General features: G+C 37.2%; 2 protein-coding genes across 2 annotated transcripts in view; one reads left to right on the top strand and one right to left on the bottom strand.

Annotated features, from left to right (window-relative positions):
* Positions 1–16,404, bottom strand: part of LOC140160986 (dolichyl-phosphate beta-glucosyltransferase-like) — a 29,059-nt gene that overhangs the window by 4,209 nt on the left and 8,446 nt on the right. Inside the window, exons 7-8 of the mRNA XM_072184347.1 lie at positions 2,288–2,439; positions 275–360 (exon numbers count right to left, since the gene is read on the bottom strand). Of these exons, the coding sequence (XP_072040448.1) occupies positions 275–360; positions 2,288–2,439 (238 nt within the window). The remainder of the gene's footprint in view (positions 1–274; positions 361–2,287; positions 2,440–16,404) is intronic.
* On the top strand, positions 2,555–14,527 carry LOC140160427 (uncharacterized). The gene is made up of 11 exons (XM_072183661.1): positions 2,555–2,563; positions 6,807–6,849; positions 10,780–10,861; positions 11,320–11,394; positions 11,588–11,662; positions 11,852–11,932; positions 12,204–12,284; positions 12,561–12,635; positions 12,825–12,903; positions 13,175–13,255; positions 13,377–14,527. The coding sequence occupies exons 1-11, from the start codon at positions 2,555–2,557 to the stop codon at positions 13,383–13,385; spliced, it is 690 nt and encodes a 229-aa protein (XP_072039762.1). The 3' UTR covers positions 13,386–14,527.

Genomic DNA, 16,404 nt, shown 5'->3' on the forward strand with positions numbered 1-16,404 from the left:
CAAATGATGTGCTCTTGATGTGTGTTGTACTACTATATAAAAATCTTCTACGTGTAAGGTAGAGAAATGCAGAGGCCTTCAAACTAAGTTTATACATTATGCATCACTGAAATGAGATGCATATTACATATGGACTTGCAACTCTCAGAACTGTATCAATGTTATATTCTCAATATATTATATTGGAAAAAATACAATGTTTTCATTGTGGAAAGGTCCTTATTAGAACATTGAGGTATTCATGTGTATCATGTTTGTTAGTAAATAAACTCACCTTCTATTTCCTGCCAGTTGATTGCAACTTCTCCTATAGGAATCTTTAGTTTCTGGGCTATATATAAAAGCTCTACATCAAATGCCCTGTAAGAAACAACAAGTATTGTGTGATTTCAGTTATTTCTTTTTCCTAGCATGCCACTTGCAATAGTTCACACAATGTTTCACTTTTGATCAACTCTGTGATAAACATTATTGTGCCCAAATGACAACGGAGAAGATCAAGATATATACAGATTGGGTGCAATTATAGAATCTGGAACACCACTGTAAGGATCATAGATGTCAGGATTTTACCAAGTTGGTATATTGGCCACTCAATATTAATAACAAGGCGGTTCTCGAACCACGAGTCTCGCCTGCTTTCGCAACCGCCTGCTTTTGTGATTACTTTTGGTAGAGGTAAATGAATTTGGCGGTTATCGGCTAGGCACGATTATCTGGCTGATGGTGACTGTGCCCACCAAGTTTCATGCCCATGCAACAGTTTTTACTAATTTGACCCCTGGTGACCCTGAAATGACCTTCCAAAACTTTGGCTTTAAATGTTGACTGTATCCACTAAGTTTCATACCCACACGACAGTTTTTACTAATTTGACCTCAGATGACCCCTGGTGGCCTCGAAATGATCTTCCAAAAATTTGGCTTTAAATGTTGACTGTACCCACCAAGTTTCATGTCCATCGACAGTTTTTACTAATTTGACCTCAGATGACCCCTGGTGACCTCGAAATGACCTTCCAAAAATTGGGCTTTAAATGTTGACTGTACCCACCAAGTTTCATGCACATCCGATAGTTTTTACTAATTTGACCTCAGATGACCCCTGGTGACCCCGAAATGACCTTCCAAAATTTGGCTTTAAATGTTGACTGTACCCACCAAGTTTCATGCCCATCCGACAGTTTTACTAATTTGACCTCAGATGACCCTGGTGACCTTGAAATGACCTTTAAAAATTAGGCTTGAAATGTTGACTGTACCTACCAAGTTTCATGCCCATACGACAGTTTTACTAATTTGACCTCAGATGACCCCTGGTGACCTTGAAATGACCTTCAAAAAGTTGGCTTGAAATGTTGACTGTACCTACCAAGTTTCATGCCCATACGACAGTTTTTACTAATTTGACCTCAGATGACCTCTAGAGGTCCTCAGTGACCTTGACCCACTAACCAATACAAACCGGTTTTGTCTCGGGTCAAGATGCACCCACCCACCAAGTTTGAGAAACGTATGACTCTAGTCTCCGAGAAAATAGGCGAAAACCAAAACTTTAATAAAATTTGTCACACACGCACACACCCCCACACACACACACCCCCACATACATACGGAAAAGTGATTATATAGTCTCCTGCCTTATCAGGCGAGACAAAAATCAATATAAATACATGCATGTTAATCCAATGAAGTTGATTTCTCATGGTATTAGCAGGGAATTTATTATGATATCGGGAATTGCCTGTCACACATGATCGCACACAGTGACGTAGGCAATCTGTCGGACCTCATATCCTTCCCGACATGCTTAGCAGCCAAGTCCGAAGAAGATATTATTCTTGTGATCCACAAACTATGTACACATATACATTTGGCCACATTTTATTATACGATAAATACAAATTTATTAAACATGGTAACAAATATTCTCTAGCAAATCGGTTATATACGATGGAACTGGTAGGCATATTATAAATTTGGGATATTAAATATCTTCCTGACCAGCCAGATCTGCGTATGGTCAAAGACGAGGATAGACGAGTATCAGACCGACTCAAACTGGCTTAGTCTCCACATCAGCCAGTTTGGTTCCGCCCCCTTCACAGGGAGCGTAACCTGTTTAGGAGACTCGGTCGGACCCCATCTCTTCGCATCGACTGTGACCTTTAGTCCCCGACATTGCCCTTATGAACTCACATCCTCCTGGTAATTAGTCTTGGAACAAAATTCTTATCATTTTAAATTATTTGGATATATATAGTAAATATTGAAGTAATTGTGTTTACCATCTATTAACATGAAGTGTTGTGAATAGCCTGCGTGCTGCTTCCCTAGTCATAATCTTAAATCCACACTGTGTGTCTTTAATACCTCGTACACATAGGGACCAAACCACAAAATGAAAGCCATACATTAAGACTGTCCTAAAATAAGATCGCTGAAACATGAAAAGAAGAAGAAAAGAGTTTCATAAGATATTTGGTTAGCTTCAGTTAACTCCAAGCAATAAGGATTAGGGTTAGATTTTAGGGTAAGGGTTAGATTATAAAGTTATGATTAGGGTTAGGATTGTGGCTGGGGAACCACTGTTCCAAACTTCTCCATTCATTGCTTTGATATACTACACTCCTAAAAAGTTGAATATAATCAGCATTTTTGAAAAAACATTGGATATGATGATAATATTATTGATAATTGTGCTTGATCTTTCATTACAATACTTGTTCCTTAAGTTGTAAACAAAATTCACTCATTACAAAAACCCACTATCACCCACATCTTAAGGGGAGGGGGAAAATGGAGGCTAAAATTTCGATTTTGAAGCCATTTTTCAAACATCACCACGGTCAAGGTCAAGCCACATATTAAGATGGGTTTGTGTATGTGATGTGTGTTTGGGTCTATACGTCACATTAGTGGGTATAAGATGCCCTCAATGTATCCCCGGGGTGGGGAAAGTCATTAATGTAACGGTACAAAAGATGATCTCCCGGCCCCCTCCTCACATATCTGAGGGTAGGGGTCATATTTGAGCTCCTTTAACCCTAACACTGACTGTATATTTACCTAATACACCTTGCAATACCACAATTCACCACAGACTCAATATCAACACACCAAATAATACCACAAAATACCACAAAAATAACACTGTGGTATTTTGTGGTTTTTTTAGGTTCACTAGAAAACATTCAAAGTTTTAAAGAGTTAATGCCTCAAAAAAACCACAAAATACCACAGTGTTTTTTAGCACACACTGTCAAATGCCACATAATACAGTTTGGTGTTGAGGTATTTTGTGGTATTCTGTGGTATTTGCTGTGCAAGGGTTACACAAGGATGTCCCAATGAGTTGGAAAACTGACAAATCCCACAAAATACCACAAGTTTGTATTGTGGTCAATGTGGTATTTTGTGGTATTTATTGTGCAAGTATTATGCCAGACTGGGATAGTGTATTTTACTATAATATTTCTCTACTAAGCGCAATTAGATTTAAATAAATTCTACTGTAATATCTTGGTGATAAGCTGCAGTGGAACTAAATTTATATAGATTCTAGTTTAATGTCTAGCTGATAAGCACCAATATACTGGTATATCCTTCTCTTTGGAACTAGATGTAATTGTACATTTTTTCCCTGGCTTTATGGAGGGGGATCTGTATGCAGGAGTGTATTCCATTTTGGTTTCGTTTGGCTTTTTTTGCAATATTTTCTCACACATTTGTCCTATTGTAATTGTTGATAGGATCAAGTGCGTGGAGCTGCTCGGTGATGGGGGAAAGTTTAGGGGTCAAATGTCAAAATTGGTGCAATCGTGATCAAATTCGGAGTAATAAACCGTATAACATTCTTACGACCCCAAAGGTCAAAGTTTAGGGGTCAAAGGTCAAAAGTGCAACTACATATTCTACCGTAATTTCAAGTAGATTTTTATTCTACTCGTAACATTCGCAGTGCAGGGCAACTAAAAAAAAGGGCAGTGATTTATAGTGCGCTACGCACAGGCACAATGCTTAGACGTTGATCCACAAGCCTCAGCACACTTTACAGGTTGTCGCTGACCACTACGGCCCATATCATTCCACAAACCATTAGACAACAATTCAGGGACTTTGCTGCTTCAAGAGCGCACACCCTAGACATTCCACAAATAACCTTCGCAACCAGGATCAGCACCCCGAGTTTCGTACGGGTTTCAACGAGAGTTCCTTGTCCAAGGGAATTTCAAGCAACTCAATTTTTCCACGAGAGCGTACTAGGCACCGCCAGGGTTCGAACCCGCAACCTCTCGCACCATAGTCGAACGCCTTATCGATTGAGCTAACTTGACTGCTAGATTGATAATCCGTAGCAACAGGAGCCATGAAAAAGTGAGTATAGAAATTAATAGTATTTTAAAATGTTTGTTTACCACTAAAGGAAGACAATTGTAATTTAACTGATCCCAATTGTAGAGCTTTTTGTAGGGTCATATATATTATACTTTAATTAATGTCTAGTTGATAAACCACAGCGCAACTAGTGTCATTATTATACCGTATTGTCTAGCTGATAAGCCACAGTGCAGCTAGTTACAATACAAATACTATGTACTGTAATGTGAATGAAATAAGCTGTTGGACATTTTTATGTTTTATATTTATTTGTTTGTTTGTTTTTTGGGTAATAATTCAAATTCTAAATCTCTTATTTTATGTTTGTTTACCACTAAAGGGAGACAATTATAATCTAAATGCTCCCAATTGTAGAGTAAACATTTTTACTGTCAGTCTACGTGGCTTGAGAGCAAAGACACTAAAATCCTAAGCTCTTAAATTCAAAAGGCTGAAGGGGTTTTTTTTTTTGTGGATTTTTAATTTTTTAATTTTTTTAATTATTTTTTTTAGCTTTTTCAAAAACAGAAACTAAACAAAACTAATACAAATAACCCTCCATCTTTCTCAAATACTCATGCCACGACTTGTGGTGTCGCCTACATAAGTATAGTTTACATGGCACACATCCATGTACTGAAACTCTATATTTGCCCAGAGATTTGCAGAATCCACACCTCCGTTCCCTAGTCTGGCCATATATACCCTTTTCCGGTATTTTTCGGAAGACATGGCTGGGATGGGCTGCAGGCACTGTTGCCGGGATCTGCAATCTCTGGGGAAGAGAATACATTTCCATGTCCATCTCCTCGCTGTCTGAGGATGACATGTTGAAATGATTAGATTCTGTCCATTCAATTATATATATAGGCACTTTCTTCCCGCCATATGCACATTTTTGAGTCACATGATGTATCCTGCAATTCTATTGGATAATTTTCCCGCCATATGCCAAATTTGGATGATCATATTACATAATTAGCAATAAGAAAGTGATGTGTTTCTTGAAAATGTACAAAATAACAGAGAGTTCCCGCCATAGGTAAATTTTCAAGTCACATGATGTATCCTGCAATTCTATTGGATAATTTTCCCGCCATATGCCAAATTTAGATGATCATATTACATAATTAGCAATAAGAAAGTGATGTGTTTCTTGAAAATGTACAAAATAACAGAGAGTTCCCGCCATAGGTAAATTTTCAAGTCACATGATGTATCCTGCAATTCTATTGGATAATTTTCCCGCCATATACCAAATTTAGATGATCATATTACATAATTAGCAATAAGAAAGTGATGTGTTTCTTGAAAATGTACAAAATAACAGAGAGTTCTCGCCATATATGTTAATTTTCAAGTCACATGGTATCCTGCAATTCTATTGGCCAATTTGTCAATGTTCCAAGGCCATTTTCATTACGATACTACTAAAAAGTTCAAGGATAATATCCTACATTGTACAAATAAAACGTCATCAAAAGACCCATTTTTTTCAAGAATGTTGGGCAAATTTCTGATAATCTCTAACCGAATGACCCCATTTTTTCATTATTTTTCTTCAAATTTGTCAAAACATTTCAAATTTTGATGAATTTTTGACAATTTTGCATCGACGTTCATATTTTGACCAAAATTTTTTCCCAGTCTCAAGGAAAGACCCCCTTTTTTTAGGAAGATTTTCCAGTCTCACAGAAAGACCCCCTTTTTAGGAGCCTTCTCACCGAATTATAGGGTCGTCTATTATAGGGGGGGCAAAGATTTTTGGCAGGCCAAAAGGGGGGGGCAAGCATTTTTGGGCAGGTCGAAAGGGGGGGTCAAGCGATTTTTGGCAGGTCGAAAGGGGGGCAAGCAAATATTTTGGGCACCGCTTCTATATTACGCCCTAAAAAGGTGTAGGAAAACGTTACTTAACACGCTCAAATATGCAAAATTTCTGCTCACTATTCGCATTATATGTTAAGACATTTTAAGGTTTTAAATTCGGGTTCCCCAAAATCTGGCATGTGTAAGAGGGGGGGGGCAAAGATTTTTTGGCACGTCAAAAGGGGGGGGGGGCAAAGGGTTTTTGGCACGGCGAAAGGGGGGGGCAAGCGATTTTGGCAGACCATTTTGAGAATTCGCCCCCCCCAGGGGTACACATAATTATTGCACCACCCCTAACCGAAAGACCCCTACTTTTGAACTGCTGTCCGCAAATCCCTGTCACTTCCAAAGTTGAGTCCCTCCCCCATTTACCCCCCCCAGGGTCATAATTATTAGTATTGCACAGCCCCTAATACCAGCTGGGCTTCAATGACTATACATGTTCATGTAATTCTCAACCCCATGTTTACATTCACAGAATGACCTCTGGCTTTATGGGCAAGGCCATGGGTGTTTATTGAAGTTTACTCAAGTTGAAGATCTTTATCTCTGACCTTCCAGGAAGTTCATTTATTTCATTTGGAATGGTCTATTCCTATTTTAGGTGAGTATATTAGTATTTTGACATATAAAATTGTACTTTTAATTAATTAAAATTATCAAATCCGTACAAACACTGTATATGTAGAAACACTATTAAAAAAAGCGGGAAACACTAAAAGAGCGGGAAATGTTGCATTGTGGTACACAATGTGATAGAACAAGCGGGAAACTTTTAACCAATAGATAATTAGTATCTAACATAATTAGCATAAAATTATGAAATATGATATAATGTGCTTATGTTGGTATTATGATTACAAATTTCTCATGGTTATTTATGAGGTAAGTTATTGTCATGCTAAATTTCTCATGAGGAGAAGAGCATATAAGGAGAAAACAAGATGGATCTTCCCCTCATTTCACAGACAGCTTGTTGGTGAAAACATACCTCTTGAAAAAATGTCAAACCGAGAGCTTGAGGAGCTGCAAAAATCATTGCATGCAACTGAAGGAGATCAGTTAATGAGAGAAGTTGTTGGTAGCAATAGACATAGTAGAGCCGTAGCAGAAGAGGAAAGAGAAATGGGGAAAAGGAGATCAAGAAATAGGAAAAGAAAGTTGAAGAAGATGAAAATGAGAGCAAGAGAACCATATGTTGCGTCAGAGAGTGACCTCACCAGTGACCTAGAGAAGTATGCTAAGCAAGACCCCTGGTTTGTCAGCACAATGAACATGGAAGGAGAGCCACACAGGGAAGAAGTATTCAATATAGATAGTGGTGAGCGAGATACAGGAAGAGATGGCAGTGAAGACCAGAGTGACGGCAATGGTGGAGACGAGGAGGAAAGTGGGGAAGACGAAGATAATGACGACAAAGACGACCAACTTGAGAGTGACGGCAGTGGTGGAGACGAGGAGGAAAGTGGGGAAGAAGATAATGACGACAAAGACGACCAACTTCTGAGTGGCGGCAGTGGTGGAGACGAGGAGGAAAGTGGGGAAGACGAAGATAATGACGACAAAGACGACCAACTTGAGAGTGACGGCAGTGGTGGAGACGAGGAGGAAAGTGGGGAAGAAGATAATGACGACAAAGACGACCAACTTGAGAGTGACGGCAATGGTGGAGACCCAGGTGACGAACGTCAGAGTGACTACAGTGGTGGAGATGAGGAGCAGAGTGGCATGGAAGACGAAGATATTGACGACGAAGACAACGAACTTCAGAGTGATGACAATAGTGGAGACGACGAAGAAAGTGGCAGGGAAGACGAAGATATTGACGATCAAGACGACGAACGTCAGAGTGACTACAGTGGTGGAGACGAGGAGCAGAGTGGCATGGAAGACGAAGATATTGATGTCGAAGACAACGAACTTCAGAGTGGCGGCAATGGTGGAGATATTGACGACGAAGATATTGACGACGAATATATTGATGACGAAGATATTGACGAAGATTTTGATAGCGAGGACAGTGGTGAATCCGAGGATGCAATTGATGGCATCATTGATAGTGATGAGGAACATGAGCATGGACAAGTAGCAGGTGGTAATATAGATGTTGAAGAAGAGCTAAGAGAGGCTGAAGAAGGGCCAAGAGAGGCTGAAGAAGAGCTAAGAGAGGCTGAAGAAGGGCCAAGAGAGGCTGAAGAAGAGCCAAGAGAGGCTGAAGAAGGAGGAAGAACACGACGACGAAAGAGGCCTACAAAGTACTTGGAGCCGGAGAGCGAGAATGACCCTGACCCACCTATTGATAGTGATGAAGACAACCTGCCCCCTGCACCAGACGATGACAATTGGTCGAGAGCCTACCATGAGGTGAAGCCCCACAGATTCAGGGGGCCAAAACCGTTGGGGCCCACTTTTGAGATGGAGGGACTAAAAGAGGTCGATTTCTTCTACCAGTTTTTCTCCGTAGCGCTCATCACAAGGATTGTGGCATGGACCAATATTTACCTGCGCAAGTGTAATAGGGCGGCAACCACAATCCATGAGTTGTCAGCATGGATAGGATGTCTACTTGTCATGGGGCTGACAAAAACAGCCAACCTTGCCGACTACTGGAGTCCCAGGCCTGGATACAAAAACATCCTAATATCGCAGACGATGACACATTCACGTTTCCAGAGACTGGGGAAGTGTCTAGGTTGCTGCGAGCCGAAGGAGAACCCTGACAATTGGCCATCTAAAGAATCTGAAGATAAAGAACACATTTTCAACAGGAAGCGGAAATACCCATGCTATCCAGTACAACCAATATGGGAAGAGGTCAAGCAGAAGTGTACGGAGAAGTTTAATACCGGATGTCAGATGGCCGTCGATGAGGCAATGATAGGATATAAAGGTTTTCTTAGTACGGTGCAGAAGGTGTTCATGCCATTGAAACCAATCAAAACCGGTTTTAAGATATATGCGTTGTGTGATTCCAAAACGGGGTACATGGTGAATTTCAACGTCCACGAATACTCTCGAGAACCCAAAAGTATGGCAGAAATTGCTGAAACTGTTGCGACACCATGCCTTAACACATACAGCCATATTTACACCGACAAGGCCTACACGTCTATGGAACTCGCCAAATCTTTGTTGAAAAAAAGAACGTACCTCACAGGTGCCGTTAAGATGAATGGGAAGGACTTGCCTGCCAGCCTGTCGCCAAACCCGAACAAAAATCCAAGATCGAAGACCATTAAAGATATGAACAAAACCAGAAGAGGAACATTCTACTCGAGGCAGAAGGGCGATTGTACGTACGTCCTATGGAAAGATAGCAAGATAATGTCAATGCTATCAACTGGCCACAATGCATACCGGAATAAAGACGAAGACAGAGTCCAAAGAAGTTTTTCCATTGATGGCCTGGCAAAAGAGATAAACACATGATTCCTGCACCAAGCAGGTAATCGACACAACAAGTACATGGGCGGGGTTGATCTGTCAGATCAACTCCGGGCCTACTTCTCATGCAACAGAAAGGCAAATATGTGGTGGAAAAAACTTCTTTTTTTCCTCATTGACATATCCATGACCAATGCCTGGATCTGTTATAAACACCAATGGGCAAAAGAACATCCAGCTCCGCCAGGCAGTAAAAGGGTCAAGGGCCCAAATCATGGCCACTTCGTAATGTCTGTAGCAGAGCAGCTAATAGATGGATACAACTACCAAACGGAGAAATACAAGAAGCAAACCAAGAGACAAGATTTCCTGGTACGACCTGTGAATCCTGCAAATGGACCAAGTCATGAACTAGTGAGGATGCCAGGGTCTTATGGCAGGAATTGTGTCTCCTGCAAGAGAGCATGCAGATACAGATCTGGCAACAAAGATGGCAAGAAGCGACCCATTACCACCCGATTTGGATGTTTGGCATGCAATGCACACTTGTGCAATGATAGTAACAGGGTGTGCTTCAACAGGTACATTTAAAGTTCAATATTAGTATGTGTAAGGGAACAAACCAAAAGATTGATGACGTCCTATAAAAGAAACTAGTTTCGTTTAGGGGGAGGGGTAAAAATGCTCGATTACGTTTGTACATAAACATCGGTCTGAAGAATGTGTCATTATTATTATGATGTCAAAATTTTCAACATTTCATTATTACGTTTCTGGCAGGGAGGGAGGGGGTCGACTGAGAAACGAAACTAATTACGTTTATAAGACGTCATCGATCTTTTGGTTTGTTCCCTAACAAATGTTCTGAAAGTAGCTGTGCCTCAGCTTATGTGCCTCACATTACCGTAAAATGTTATCAAAGTACTTGAGCTTCAGCTTATAATGTGCCTCACATTACAGTTTAATCTATATGTATACATGTTACTCTATAGCCTAATGTTAAAAGTAGTCTAATCAGCTTTTGTGCCTCAAATTACAGTATAATGTTATCAAAGTCATGCAGCAGCTAATAAATTTCTTTTTGCAGAACTTGAGAAATGAGAATTTTGAGCAGGTTTATAACATTATCTTCTCTTTTATTACATTGCAGCCAACATCCTACCCAGCCCACTACTGCAACACTCCCCCGATCTGCCAATCCCTCTGCAACTGGAGAATCAAGTGGAACAAAGGTTAGTGTTTTTATCAACAAAGTGTTGTGAAATCTTTGCATAAACCTTGACATTTGTAGGCCTATGGTTATGAGCATAAATATAGTGTTGTGAAATTTTTGCATAAATCTTGTAATTAAATAGGCTTATTTCAAATATCAACATTAACATCTCTAAGCTAAATGTCTTGTTTGTTTACTCTCCTTCTGAACAGCCTAAACGAAAGGAAACCTCTTCTACTGAACACTCCCCGATCCTCTGAAACCGAGAATCAAGTGGAACAAAGGTTAGTGTTTTTATCAACAAAGTGTTGTGAAATCTTTGCATAAACCTTGACATTTGTAGGCCTATGGTTATGAGCATAAATATAGTGTTGTGAAATCTTTGCATAAATCTTGTAATTAAATAGGCTTATTTCAAATATCAACATTAACATCTCTAAGCTAAATGTCTTGTTTGTTTACTCTCCTTCTGAACAGCCTAAACGAAAGGAAACCTCTTCTACTGGAACACTCCCCCGATCCTCTGAAACCGGAGAATCAAGTGGAACAAAGGTTAGTGTTTTTATCAACAAAGTGTTGTGAAATCTTTGCATAAACCTTGACATTTGTAGGCCTATGGTTATGAGCATAAATATAGTGTTGTGAAATCTTTGCATAAATCTTGTAATTAAATAGGCTTATTTCAAATATCAACATTAACATCTCTAAGCTAAATGTCTTGTTTGTTTACTCTCCTTCTGAACAGCCTAAACGAAAGGAAACCTCTTCTACTGGAACACTCCCCCGATCCTCTGCAACCGGAGAATCAAGTGGAACAAAGGTTAGTGTTTTTATCAACAAAGTGTTGTGAAATCTTTGCATAAACCTTGACATTTTGTAGGCCTATGGTTATGAGCATAAATATAGTTTTGTGAAATCCTTACATAAATCTTGTAATTTAGTAGGTTTACTTCAGATATCAACATCTCTAAGCTAAATGTCTTGTTTGTTTGCTCTCCTTCTGAAACAGTTTACATGTAAAAGAAAGCAACCATCATCCTCTTCCATCAGTGCCCCGCCCTCAAAGCAATCCAGAAAGAGTGCAGAACAGGTTAGTGTTTTTATCAAGAAAATGTTGTAACATATTTGAATAAATCTTAAAGAAACTTACTACAGTAATGAACATGAATATCTGTAAGCATGTCTTGTTTCTTTGTTTTCTTTCTCGACAGACACCCTAATATGGTCACAAATTCGACACTCTAATGCATAAATATAGTTTTGTGAAATCCTTACATAAATCTTGTAATTTAGTAGGTTTACTTCAGATATCAATATCTCTAAGCTAAATGTCTTGTTTGTTTGCTCTCCTTCTGAAACAGTTTACATGTAAAACAAAGCAACCATCATCCTCTTCCATCAGTGCCCCGCCCTCAAAGCAATCCAGAAAGAGTGCAAAACAGGTTAGTGTTTTTATCAAGAAAATGTTGTAACATATTTGAATAAATCTTAAAGAAACTTACTACAGTAATGAACATGAATATCTGTAAGCATGTCTTGTTTCTTTGTTTTCTTTCTCGACAGACACCCTAATATGGTCACAAATTCGACACTCTAATGCATAAATATAGTTTTGTGAAATCTTTGCATAAATCTTGTAATTAAATAGGCTTATTTCAAATATCAACATTAACATCTCTAAGCTAAATGTCTTGTTTGTTTACTCTCCTTCTGAACAGCCTAAACGAAAGGAAACCTCTTCTACTGGAACACTCCCCCGATCCTCTGCTACCGGAGAATCAAGTGGAACAAAGGTTAGTGTTTTTATCAACAAAGTGTTGTGAAATCTTTGCATAAACCTTGACATTTTGTAGGCCTATGGTTATGAGCATAAATATAGTTTTGTGAAATCCTTACATAAATCTTGTAATTTAGTAGGTTTACTTCAGATATCAACATCTCTAAGCTAAATGTCTTGTTTGTTTGCTCTCCTTCTGAAACAGTTTACATGTAAAAGAAAGCAACCATCATCCTCTTCCATCAGTGCCCGCCTCAAAGCAATCCAGAAAGAGTGCAGAACAGGTTAGTGTTTTTATCAAGAAAATGTTGTAACATATTTGAATAAATCTTAAAGAAACTTACTACAGTAATGAACATGAATATCTGTAAGCATGTCTTGTTTCTTTGTTTTCTTTCTCGACAGACACCCTAATATGGTCACAAATTCGACACTCTAATGCATAAATATAGTTTTGTGAAATCCTTACATAAATCTTGTAATTTAGTAGGTTTACTTCAGATATCAACATCTCTAAGCTAAATGTCTTGTTTGTTTGCTCTCCTTCTGAAACAGTTTACATGTAAAACAAAGCAACCATCATCCTCTTCCATCAGTGCCCCGCCCTCAAAGCAATCCAGAAAGAGTGCAAAACAGGTTAGTGTTTTTATCAAGAAAATGTTGTAACATATTTGAATAAATCTTAAAGAAACTTACTACAGTAATGAATATGAATATCTGTAAGCAATTCTTGTTTCTTTGTTTTCTTTCTCGACAGACACCCTAATATGGTCACAAATTCGACACTCTAATGCCTGAAGAAGATAGAAGTACAAACCAAATCTGCGTGTTAAAAAAATGTGACGCATCAAGAGCGTGGTGCACTCGACAAGTACAAATCGCTGAAATAATTATTTTCATACCTCCAGTTTCCGAGGTCTATTTACTTTGTACTTCTGAGTTGACGGACTATGGAGTTGTACTGTTAGAAAACCGTTTAGATGTGAGAAAGTTTTGTAATTGTACTGTATTTAAGCATAGACGCTGAGGACACCAAAAAAATGAGTATGAGTTTATAACATCCACTTTAGATGTGAGAAAGTTCTGTATTTAAGAATAACAAGTATTTAAGTATAAAAAAAGGAAACAGTCGAAACTTCTAAACTTCTATGTAAAAGAACAGAAACTACAATGTATAGGCCTGTAAAATCTAACTTAGACAAGTTCTGTTTTGCAATGTATTTGAATTCAATTTTCAAATTTTAATATTCAATATTGTTTAAAGTGGATTTTACAAAATGTTCTCCGATACATTACGATTCCACAGTAAGAATGGAGATGAAAGAGCTTCTAAAGTATGCTAATGTAAAAGAAAAGAGAAACTCAATTTTCAATATTTGAAATTGTTTTCAATGTGGAGTTGTTTATTTTTAAAAGAAACCCCTTTGTAATAATAATAAGATCCACTTTAGTTTTAAGAGAGGAACACTTTTATAACCTAAGAACAAGCCTATAAAAATCTATAGAAAATAATTTTGTTTTGCTGCAGCTTATCAGCGAGATATTACAGTACATGATATCACAATGAATAAGTCTGGAAATTAAACACCATGGAATGTATATACAATGATATATAGAAAAACAAGAGTGCAAATGAAACACCATGGAATCTATATTCAATCATACTTGATCATATATATAGAGCGTTCGAGCGAAAGAAAATTGTCAGTGCCTGGATTGTTGATTGTGTAATGCAGCGGAGCATACTTTCAACATCCCGCCTTAACAGCAGCACCGACCCTGTGGCAAATTTGGATGGCTTGTGTAATTACAAATAGGTACTTGGTAATACGGACTAGCTATCCGTTGTTTGGGGACCGCCAAGTTTCCTCCCCTTATGTTACTACTGTCTAAGTTTGATTATTTTAAGTTTGATTATTTTTTTCCCTCAGCACTTGTAGTTACAAAGTTCTGAGCATTTTTCATGTTTTGGGCAAATGTCCTTGTTTGAATGGAATCACCCATCTCAATTTTCAAATTTTTCATGAAAATGAAAGATAATATGTACTAAAGTATGCTTATGTAAACTATAGTTTCAATATTTGAAATTGTTTCTAATATTGTAGAGTTGTACTGTTAGAAAACCATAAATAGATGTGAGAAAGTTTTTGTAGGTGTACTGTATTTAAGAAAAAAAATAGTTAACAACATCCACTTTAGATTCGAGAAAGTTTTGTAATTGCAAAGTATTTAAGAAAAACCACAAAAATTGAGTTAAGTACATTGTATAAAAAAGGAAACAGTTGAAACTTCTAAATGTCTATGTAAAAGAACAGAAACTACAATGTAAAGGCCTATAAAAATCTGACTTCGACAAGTTCTGTTTTGCAATGTATTTAAAAAATTTCAAATTTTAATCTTCAACTTAGTTTTCAATATTGTTTCTAAAGTGGATTTTACAAAATGTTCTCCGATACATTACGATTCCACAGTAAGAATGGAAATGAAAGAGCTTCTAAAGTATGCTAATGTAAAAGAAAAGAGAAACTAAATTTTCAATATTTGAAATTGTTTTCAATGTGGAGTTGTTGTTTATTTTGCAATGTTTTTAAATTTAAATTTTCAAATTTAAATTTTCATTATAAAAATTGTTTTCAATGTGGAATCATAATGCATTTTGTAAAACCCTGTCATTATGAAAATGAAAATATTAGAAGCATGCATGTAAAATAAATATTCAAATTGAGATAAAATGTGTAAAAGAAAGAATGACAAGAGGCAATGATGAAAGAGTTGTGGTTACAGTACTCCCGTCACTAATGTTACAACACACTCATGCTGAGCCCAAAATAATTAAAACAAATGAGTTAAACTTTTATGTGAAAGCACAAAATGTACAATGTATGGGCCTAGAAAAATCTTTCATGAAAATGAAAGATAATATGTATGCTTATGTAAACTATAGTTTCAATATTTGAAATTGTATCTAATATTGTAGAGTTGTAAAACCATTTAGATGTGAGACAGTTTTTGTAGGTGTACTGTATTTAAGGGAAAAAAATAGTTAACAACATCCACTTTAGATTCAAGAAAGTTTTGTAATTGTACAGTATTTAAGAAAAAAACCCAAAATTGAGTTAAGTACATTGTATAAAAAAGGAAACAGTTGAAACTTCTAAATGTCTATGTAAAAGAACAGAAACTACAATATAAAGGCCTATAAAAATCTGACTTAGACAAGTTCTGTTTTGCAATGTATTTAAAAAATTTCAAATTTTAATATTTAATTTAGTTTTCAATTTTGTTTCTTAAGTGGATTTTACAAAATGTTCTCCGATACATTACGATTCCACAGTAAGAATGGAAATGAAAGAGCTTCTAAAGTATGCTAATGTAAAAGAAAAGAGAAACACAATTTTCAATATTTGAAATTGTTTTCAATGTGGAGTTGTTGTTTATTTTGAAAGAAATCCCTTTGTAATGACAACATCCACTTTAGTTGTAAGAAAGCAACACTTTTATGACTTATGAACAAGCCTATTTACAAATCTTTAGAGAATAATTTTGTTTTGCATAATTTGCAATGTTTTTAAATTTAAATTTTCATTATAAAAATTGTTTACAATGTGGAATCATAATTCATTATGTAAAACCCTGTCATTATGAAAATGAAAATATTAGAAGCATGCATGTAAAATAAATATTCAAATTGAGATAAAATGTGTAAAAGAAAGAATGACAAGAGGCAATGATGAAAGAGTTGTGGTTACAGTACTCCCGTCACTAATGTTACAACACACTCATGC

The sequence above is a fragment of the Amphiura filiformis genome, chromosome 9 (genome assembly GCF_039555335.1).
Source record: "Amphiura filiformis chromosome 9, Afil_fr2py, whole genome shotgun sequence".
Lineage (NCBI taxonomy): Eukaryota > Metazoa > Echinodermata > Ophiuroidea > Amphilepidida > Amphiuridae > Amphiura > Amphiura filiformis.

Excerpts from the sequence above, each read along its gene's own strand:
- LOC140160427 (XM_072183661.1), top strand. Across the intron at positions 10,862-11,319 it reads GAGAATCAAGTGGAACAAAG|CCTAAACGAAAGGAAACCTC; the intron begins GTTAGTGTTTTT and ends CCTTCTGAACAG. Across the intron at positions 11,663-11,851 it reads GAGAATCAAGTGGAACAAAG|TTTACATGTAAAAGAAAGCA; the intron begins GTTAGTGTTTTT and ends CTTCTGAAACAG.